The sequence below is a fragment of the Watersipora subatra genome, chromosome 7, assembly GCF_963576615.1.
Source record: "Watersipora subatra chromosome 7, tzWatSuba1.1, whole genome shotgun sequence".
Classification (NCBI taxonomy): Eukaryota; Metazoa; Bryozoa; class Gymnolaemata; order Cheilostomatida; family Watersiporidae; genus Watersipora; species Watersipora subatra.
The window spans coordinates 54,776,008-54,786,351 of record NC_088714.1 but is presented as its reverse complement, the minus strand read 5'-3'; the positions used below and the strand labels follow the sequence as shown (position 1 = coordinate 54,786,351).

At 34.9% G+C, this 10,344-nt stretch overlaps 1 protein-coding gene across 3 annotated transcripts in view; it reads left to right on the top strand.

The window, feature by feature from the left end:
• The first annotated feature begins 2,743 nt into the window (after nucleotides 1-2,743).
• The window catches only part of LOC137399256 (papilin-like), a 33,121-nt gene continuing 25,520 nt past the window's right edge, over nucleotides 2,744-10,344 (top strand). For all 3 annotated transcript variants that reach the window (XM_068085285.1, XM_068085284.1, XM_068085286.1), the window contains exons 1-4: nucleotides 2,744-3,001; nucleotides 5,158-5,323; nucleotides 7,139-7,787; nucleotides 9,111-9,283. In XM_068085285.1, the coding sequence (XP_067941386.1) occupies nucleotides 2,834-3,001; nucleotides 5,158-5,323; nucleotides 7,139-7,787; nucleotides 9,111-9,283 (1,156 nt within the window). In that variant the 5' untranslated portion in view covers nucleotides 2,744-2,833. The remainder of the gene's footprint in view (nucleotides 3,002-5,157; nucleotides 5,324-7,138; nucleotides 7,788-9,110; nucleotides 9,284-10,344) is intronic.

Genomic DNA, 10,344 nt, shown 5'->3' with positions numbered 1-10,344 from the left:
TTAATGTATAAGTATTTTTTTGTATTTACTCGTTAGTTGAGACTTTTGGAACAAAGATGGTGCTGGTGTGTTAAGTTTTTTATGGTACCAACCATATGATGGTTATGTCACAGATCTCTGTATTATCACGTAGCTGACCATCCTTAACATTGCTTAGGAATTCTGTTCTATTAAACATCCTGCTAGCCCTGCAGACCGTATTATATTGCTCTTGCAGCAATAAAATATTAGGAAAGATTGTAACTTAGTAGATAGTTTAACAATAATGTGAACTTTTTCGTTTCCAACTGCCTAAAAATCCTTACATTTATATTTCTATATATATCAATGGTGTTACTAATGGTATGATCACAAAGCTGGCTGCGCTTAAATCAATGTTTGCAAATAGCAAACCAAGGGAGACAAATTCAAGTTTGACTTTAGCATGAATTGAAAAATGAAAAGCGTTTGCTTGTAAAATTCTACTGCCACTTTTAAAAAAGTCGGCTTCTCATGTAACAAATTTTCCGCCACCTGTTGCCACTTGTTGTTTCAGTTGGCAAGTAGTGTTGCTCATTAGGTATGTAAGGGGTGCTGTTTAGTGAGAATTATTAGTCAATAGTTCTCTATGGTTGAACTACCTGCTCATGTAGTCAGCCTGTGTTGGCAGGCAGTGCCTTGTTTGTAGTGATGTTGAAAGCTTCTGGGATGAAACACTACAAATCTAAACAGATTGTTAGATTAGTGGTTTAGGATAAATCACTGTATGAATAACCCAACTATGCCAGACTAACCAAAGAATAGATAAATATATACAAACTAATTTCATTTGGTTTTTGTCTCTCTGCATCAGGCTCAAACAGTTGAAATTTTGTAAAATTTGCTTTTTAGAAAAGGAGTTTTTAACCTTCAGTATGCTCTTAGCTGAAGGGTTTGATGTTTTCAGTTATAAAGTTGTAGGAATGGCTAATTGCTGCCTAATAAGGCAACAATTGTTGCCATTTGAGACAGCGACTTTTGGTGCCGGTACTTACAACGCCCTCATTTTGTTGCAACTCTATTGTTCCAGTTTCGTTTTAACCTTCTGGAAACATGGTTTTGTTGCAGACGTTTGCTGGCACCAATACATCCAGTCTCACAATTAAAAACACCAGAGCCGAAGATTCCGGAACCTACATCTGTGAGGCAATAATAACTGAAACAGGAGAGATAACAAGCAACCAGATTGTTATTAATGTCAATGGTAAGGGAAGACAATCACTAAAGTGTTTGCTCACCTGTTTGATCTTGCAGCTTGTAATTTGAGCTGATTGTTAATATGTTTAGTCTGTCATGTTAACACCAGTGAGTGAAGGCAGTCTGGAGACCCCATCCATGTACAACAGCACCTTGCTATTTGTTTTCGTCATTAATCCCTTACATCTGACGCAGACAATCTTGCACCAATCTTGACAATCTTTTCCTCTTGTTTTGAAGCATACAAAATGGCTCAGAAATGAAAAATCGACATATTCGGAATATATGAAAATAATATATTACTGGAAGGCCATCTTAACATGCCAGCAACATATAAAAAGCTGCTCTATTTATGATCTTTGGCCTTTTTCCTGCCTCTTCTCTGCTATTATCTGGTCGGAATTAGTTTTCTTATAGATGATTGAAATGCACAAATAATTTCCAGAATTGATGGCATTACAATATTTAATTTTGATGTATAGAAAAGATTAAAATTGATTCCTGAACCTCCACGAACAACCGCTCTCATCCCTAAAGGCTGGTTCACACAATATCACTGTATGTTGGTGTTAAACGCACAATACTTCAACGATCATCTACGATAACAATATTCACACTATCACAAATCCATCCGCATTTACGTCAGCAAAATTTACTCGACATAGCCTTCTCAGTATAGAGTGCGGTCGCGGAAACGACGAAATATTAATCTTGATGCAACTATCATAAAAGACAGTATGGATCGTAAACCCGTGATGCCCAATCACCTGTGCCGAAGTGGTACACATGGTACAGGCTGTCGTGAATGCTCTGCTAACTATCGGGAAAGTTTGACTGCTGCTATCTTTCCTGAAGTCTCTTGACTATGTCTTCGGTTTATGGTGCATTTTATCGATGGAAGATTGTCAAGAGGACAACCCTAACATTTGGCGACATAGTGTGAACCATCCTTTAGAAGTGTGAGCACCTCTGATTGGGAAGCATTGCTGTAGAATAAATATCATTGAAACAGTAACTATTAATCTTTTATGATTTTCACAATCTTAGCTTGTGTTCTTAGAAACCAAGGCGGGCAAGTGTTTATCATAAAGATGATTGAAGTAAAAGTGTGGCACAAAGACAGTGTTTATAACGCAAAATAATTTTATTTGACTAACTAGAAGCTTCTAGCGAGTGAATTTGATATATTTCTCCTTTTTCTTGTGCATTGGAAAATTTTCAAGCGAATATATCAAGAAAACTATTTCAGAATTGCTTGAGTTTTCTATTTGTAACTCTTATGTGTGAGCTAAAATATCCATTGCAGATTGATTACTATTGATTGTTTGATATTGATTGATTGTTATTTTCAAATTCATTTTATAGATTTTCATTTGAAACATTTTCTCATTTCCAATTTTAGGTGCTTATAGCGTTAGTTGAATAGCCTCAGGTTTCAGACAGAGTTAAGAAGATTACAAATCTTTTATATGCTTTTTCAGAATAAATAAAAAAGGAATATTCTTATTTTATAGGCAGTCTAGAGACAACAGACAGCTTTAATTTCACTCTCCTAACTAGCACTCCAGCTTTCTTTGATATTTCTGCGACGTCATCGATAAACATCTTTGATGATGACATGGATAAAACGACTCCTGTCATGACAACCCCAGACCCTCTGAGTTTCGATGGGCCGCCAACTGACCTGGAAGTTGTTGCTATTGGCTCAGTAAATTCTGACCAATCAGTAGAGGTATTCATTCGATGGAGAGCCCCGGGACCAGATTCGGTGGTTGACTTGTATACAGTAAGCATTTTGGTGATTCCGCTTTTAGCATAAGCTAAACTCTGTATACTCGCTTACTAACATGCGTCTATGAATGAGCCAGTCATATCAACTAAACATACATCAGGGGAGATAATTTCGATTGTGATGGTATTTAAACTGTTGCGTAACATTGTAAATAACTTTCTTGTCTGCTAGTCGCAGCTAATCAGTTGTACTATCGGTCAAAGCTATCAATTATGCCATGATTTGGTTGGCACAGAAATTGCTTGAGATATATAGTAAGGAGTGTACATTTCGCTTTCTAGCTGGTCGCAATTTCAAATATGCAGTGATCTGTGGAATAAAACAGGCCAATAATGCTTTTGTAAGCTACAGACAGTGTTAAGTAAATAATCACTCGCAGTTCAAACCACTAAACAGAGCGTAGATTAAGTAAATAGTATTAGCATAACTCCATTGAGTAAGTTAACAAAAGTTAAAACTCGGCAGACTTATTCATGAATGGTTACAGTATGATTATGGTTGCAACAAAGGCCTTCAAGGGGAGAGCTCCGTAGTATCCTTGTGCAGTTATGCGCTTCATTTTCACGTGAATATAAAGATTGTACTTCTATCTGATTGCAGTAGAAACTCGACTTGAGATTAAAAATTGAAGATTAAAAAGTGCTGGTATGTAAGAACAACTGTAATTTTTGATAGTCAATAGAGCAGTGAGTGCAATAACACCTGCACATCAAATGCAGCTTGCCCAAATACAAGCAACAATCAAGACAAGTGAGTAACAGAAAAGTAGGCTATTGAAAACGGCTAAGATATTGAGATTAATGCTTCAATTCTCAGATCTTCGGTAGGAGACCCGAATTGGAGTAGACATTGCCACAAACTTGGGTTAACTGAAATGAGAAAATAAGTTTATATATGAACATCAACGTAATAGCAATTCATAGCATACATGTTGGGGCACCCTAACATTTTCTATAGTCATTGGACACTGTGTGCAATAACATTTGCACATCAAAAGTGGCTTGCACAAAAACAAGCGAATAGCTAAAAAGTGTGATTTTGAAAACGGCTAAGAACTTGGTGGGAGTGATCAGACTCCCACATCACTGGTAGGAGACCCAAGCTTGAGTAGTAGTAAACACATACTTAGGTTAACAGAAGGAAACAATTTACATATATATTTATGTATAATTTTGTATATATAGATAAATACAGCAAAATCAAGGTTATTTAGTAAGCGAACACTATATCGGCCATTTGCAGATATTGAGCAAAATCTTGGTCTCAGGCTGTCAACTTCCCTAGCTTTCAGGTTCTCCTTTGGAAATGAACTTACAAGACATTTTAGTAGATTATATTAGAAAGTATCAGTATTATTATATTATATAATTTTTATAATATTATATTCTATAATTTCAGTATATTTTATTAGAAAGTTTTAGTATTTTTCTATCGTTTGCAATTGTTTTTGATGTTTGAGGTGATCTGATTGCCCAGATGTTGCAAGATTAAAATCGACAAAACTTGATCACGCCTAAAATGCTCAAAAGAAAACGGCATGCCGAGACTACTTCAAAAATGATGTCAGTAGTCATGCATATTGTTTATAAGTGCACAAAAAATATGCAGTCTTATTGACATTGGGTACTTAGATGTTTACACAGCATTCAGATGGAAAAGTAGAACAATTTCTATCCAACCAAACCTATCTTTAAATTATTTGAAAGTCTATAGAAATGTATCTGATGATATGTTTGAAGTTTTACTTTAACAATCATGAGCAGCTACAAACTATAATATACATGTACGCCAATGGAGACACATAACACTGTAACTTGGACGCATTAACCAATGTCATAACGAGAGGGACAACAGAAAGTCCGACATTATTGGAGGCACATTTTTCTTCGGAGCGTTTTAATCACAATCAAGTTTTTTGTTTTTAATCTTGAAACATCCGGGCAGTCAGATCACCTCAAACATACAAAACGAACGCAAATGATAGAAAAATACCAAAACTTTCTGATAAAACCTATTACTAATACTTTCTAATAAAATATACTAAAATTATAAAATATATTATTATAAAAATTTTGTGCAAGTTCATCTAAGTTTTTCCATGATAAAACAACTTCAAACAAGCCTTAGTCAACCCAGTGGCTGTGTTACAGATCTATCATTCTACTGACCAACTGACTTGGGCCTCTGCAGATGTCACAGAGACATCAATGTCATCTAGAGTAAAAACAGAGTTGCCCATATACTTCTATGTGGTAGCTATCAATAGTCGATACAGGAGTCCTCAGTCAGAGATGTTTGTATTTTATCCAGAAAAAGGTAAGAAGAAATTTCAGCTGCCTCTGTGTTTATGTTTGTATCTGGGACGAATGTATCAATCGATCAATATTGTCAATTGATCTATTTTAACGTGTCACTTTGGGTTTTGGTTTTAGTTGTAACAAATTCTGCCAATGATGAAGATATTACCCAAAAGTCTCTCACCAGCACCAGACATCAACTACAATATTCTGTGTGGCTGTTGTACTCTTCATCATGCCTTGAAATATTTTATTAAAATCAATTTAGGATTTTTCATAATAATCTTTTTTGCCACATTATGATTTAAAATATTCTATTGGAGTAGATTTTTGTTTTTCCGTTTTAGAGTCAGTTTTCGCAACCTTTCTACCGATTATTCCGCTTATATTGACATGTTTGTTTCGTTATAAGGTTTATAGAGAGTCGGCAGTTGCAGTTTGAAACCATGATAAACTACCCTTGTCTTGGGGAGAGTCAAACCTACATTTGAAGTGACTTTATTGCAAGATCGGTTTTTTGTGTTTTAGAACCATTGTGTGTTGGCACAAACGTTACATTACTTTAAGAATTAGCTGTAATTTGTTCAACTATTCTCACCCAAAAAACCTATGGTACTGTGATTGTGTTCTCCTGCAAGAAATTTGATTCAGAGAAGAAAATATACTCAGTAATCAGTTCTGCATTCTGCGAATCATGCTGAACATTTCATCAGTTTTTGTAAATTCAATTGTCTCTTTCTGAATACAGTCAAATTTTGACATGGCGAAAATAATGGGTAAGCAAGATTGGCTTCTTGCGTCGAAATTGCTGTAAAAATATAATTTGTTTAGTTTGTTCTACACTTCAACACCTTCAATAACTCCTTTATAAGAACTGCAGGTAATTACAGAAAGCATTAAAATAAATGCATTACATACATTAACTTACAAAACTAATTGTAAAAACACTTGAATATATTTAAGACGATCTTGATGAAGGGAAAGGTTTCATTTTTACTCGACTTGTAAGCTTTTAATAGCAGATGAATAGTAGAGACGAAGATATGACTCATAACTTACTCTAATTATGACTGTACAAATTTAAAAATTCAAAGTTTTTAAAAAAGTTCAAAATCAAAATTTTTAAATTTAAACAAGCTTCTTTTAGTATTTTTCTAATAATTGATTTCATTGTTAGACAGTTTTTTTATTTTCGCCAATCTCTTCACTTTCGCTTACAAAGTTGTCATGTTTAGAGAGCCTACTGACATAGTGTGTTGGAAATTACTTGAAGAGCAGTATCAAAATGTTTTATTATTAGCGTCTAGCACTGTAAGTACTTTAAACCATGACCAGCTGCTTTAATAGTTTTCCACCTAATATCCATTCTCATAGCAGAGAAAGGTATTTTAAACACTCCATTTATTTAATTTGAGTTCCGATGTAAACATATGAGTACCCAAGACCGCATATTTACTTATTCATCTATAAGCAGTGTGCGCGACTACTGACATCATTTTTGGAGTTGTCTTGGCATGTCTACAAACCATTTATTTAATTTTAGTGGCTAACTCTTGCACTTTTTCTTTTTTTGTTGGTACTTGTTTTATAAATTTTGTATGGTATAATTTAAAAGAACATATTTGCTTGAAATGAAATTATTGCTAATCAAGTAATATATATAAATATTTGATCAAATGATACCTGTTGATGTGGTTGTAATGAGAAGCTTGAATTTTCATTTACATGTATATGTATTTCAGTAAGTTATCTGCCCCTTGCTGCCTAACTTTTGAAAATCCTTTAGATATATTGACCTGATAATTGTCATCACCAGTTTAACATTTTTAAACAGAGGCCAACAAAGCAAATGACCTTGAAGATGCAAGCGAAGTGACGGAGAAAGAGGAAGCCAATGGTGGTCCAATGCTGGTTGTTGCAACTGCTCACATTCCAACTACTACCGGTGTTGAAGCTGAGTCTACCACTAGTGTAGAAACTGCAACAGCTGAGGCTACAACCACTGCTTCTGTAAGAAATACTGCCACCTTTACGTCATCCACGAAAAGTCTTCTAACCAAGCCTTCAGTTGGCAGCTCAACCATGTTCGCTATTCTTATCCAATCAGATTATCCAACAACTACTAGGCGACCTGACATGACCTCCGTATCCCCCTCGACTACTGCTTCTGTAGTAGGCACCGTTGAAATGGTTGCAAATGTCACCAAGAAGTTAGACAAATACGTCAGCACAGCTGGTCAGAGTGACACAACGACAGCAGGAGATGTGGCAGAATGCCAGATGTCTGAACATGGTTGTTGTGAAGATGGTGTTAGAGCGGCTACTGGTCCGGGGCATATGGGCTGTGGCCCTTACGAGCTGACTGCACCTAAAAACTTTGTCATACAAAGAACGGCGATTGCCTCAGACAGAGTTGGGATCCGCTTGAGTTGGGATCAGCTTGTGCTTTCAGAAAGTGACCCGATTGTTGAGTACACTATCAGGTATGTTATAAAGTTAACATATAAACCTTTATATTACTTCTGAGGTAGACTCAAATTTAAAATAGCAAAGCCTGTGTTCTAGAGTTGTCTTCTTTTTCAGAAATATGTTTTTCCACAGAATAGGATCACAGCTATGTCGATTTGCTGTTATCTGATTGGCTGTTACATCTGAAGATGCATAGCAAATATAAGGAAGTTCGATCTGGTTTAACTTCGCTTTGACATTTTGCTGCAGTTTCTGAACAAAAAACCATAACCTGTACAGGCATGACAAATGTGACCATAAGATTATAATAGTTGTGCTAGTTTTTCTACTTTTAAATGATTATAATAGTTGTGCTGATTTTCCAACTTTTAAATGCATTTGCCAAATAATGAATGGAGATTTCTGTTATTGTCTGGAATGTGTACTTTGTTGGTATAAAAATATGGATAAATATTTGATGAGTTCTCCCTTTACTTGGACATTAAGATATTAAAAAAACTAACTTTTAATTTTTATTCAGAAAATAATTTGTTTAAATAATTATTTAGTTTTATAATGGTGTCTTCATCTATTGCTGAATATTTAGTAAAAATTATTATTTTCTGAATTGACTTGTGAGTTTTTGAATCCTCTTAAGGTTTTTCCACATTCCCTGCAAGTTCACCCTAAGGATGGCTTAAAAAAGAGTCAGTAATATATGATAGCAGGTAGTGTCAGAGCTTCCTTAGAAATGAATACGATATGTGAACATGAGTTTGAGTGTATGCATTTATTCAGACAGTAAATTGAATTGGCTACTTGCCCATAATCTCCTTACGTCAAGACGCAATGCTACAGAGATTGTTTGTATTGTGATTGGTTACTCAAAAACACACCAGAATATCAGTAGGTAGCATGCTAAATACATACACTGTCTGCTGTAGATACAGTACTACTTTTTAGTGAATGTTGCTTTATTCAAATCCTACGGCTGACAAAGTCAAGGACCTGCTACTATCATTACTAAACAAGTTTGCTCTGCAGTATTTATCTACATTGTTCCATGTGTTTTGTCAATATTGTTCATTGGGCAAAATATTTAATAGCCGTTAAAATTCTATACTAAATTTGCTGATGGGACTTTGGTATGTCATATTAGGAGTAAACTACAGGGTTTCAAGTAATTAACCAATCAAAAGATGAGACTTCAGTGTAATTTTCAAAAAGAAGACAACTTCAATTTATTTAAATGTGTCCTAAATCCTTGTGGATGGCTGTTTAATGAGTTATTAGTACATACGAAGTTACAGTTTGTATAAAAATTTACATATTTGTAAATTATTTGTTTTAATGAACAGATTTACAGATAATAGATTGCTGCCAATGAATAGTTGGAGAGGTTTCACGCTGCCGGAGACTGAATACAACCTAGCTCTCAGAAATAGCTACATCTATTACTTCACAATATATGGAGTTACTGAAAGTGGAAAAGAGACTGAATCATCTCCTCTTTACAAATATGATCCAACAGGTATAACAGTCGGCATCTGTATTTCTGTTGTGAGTTGTATTTAAGTCAATTGTACATATTAATTGTTCACATATAATTGTCTACTGATACATATCTTAAAACTATATGGTCGGCACATATACATGCAGTTACTATATGGGATTTTATTACAAAGCCAGTTTGTTAACTGTTAGTCTTGTAGCATAAACATGCCACAATAAATACTAGTGTATAGGTCAATCTTGGATTCTGTTTTCACAGCTGAACACCAATGATGTTTGACATAAAAAATTACTAACTGAGAATTTCATGTCTTGAAAATTTATGTGTTTACTTAAAAGTTGACGTTCAATAAAATTCACATTACAGTTATTTGGTATCAAAAGATTCACCATGTCTTACTCTGTTGTGTTGTAGGTGCCAAATATGTGGAAATGTGATTAAAAGCTCTTAAAAGCTCAAAAACGAAAAGCTGCCTCAGATTGGAATCTCTTTATTTCGATGACGTAGCCATGAAATTTGGTTATTGTCTTGTCATGTGATGTTCTCACGTGAATTGAAAGGCCAATAAAAATCTCAATATAAAACTAATCGTAGCACTAGTTTATGACAAACACTTCGGGTTTTACTGAAGACCCCGTATCAAATATAGATGCTCGCTACTTTACAGTTTTGTTTCGGTTTGGTCTAATCGGCAAGTCCGTAATCTGATCATGTGACCCAATACTTCGCAAATAATTTCTGCAGCACTTTTCGATTATCACAAGTGACCAACAGGCTCGTCATGATTATCAGACAATGATATGTACTCCTTCAAGCTAAGGCTAAAAAAATAAATGAATTTTTACGGTAAGTTATAGGATATCACTACTAAAAGTGACAGCATTACGATGACGATAAAACAGACACGTAAGAACAATAGACATGGTTTTATTGAATGCGTGAAGTGTATTTGTGAAAACATTTCGACGAATAAGGTTGCATGAAAGTGTAAACAGAAACCATCTCTCACAACTACATCACATTTGAGCCGCTTTGGAAAGAGAACCCAAACTATGGCGGTCTCGTGTGGCTGCGATTTT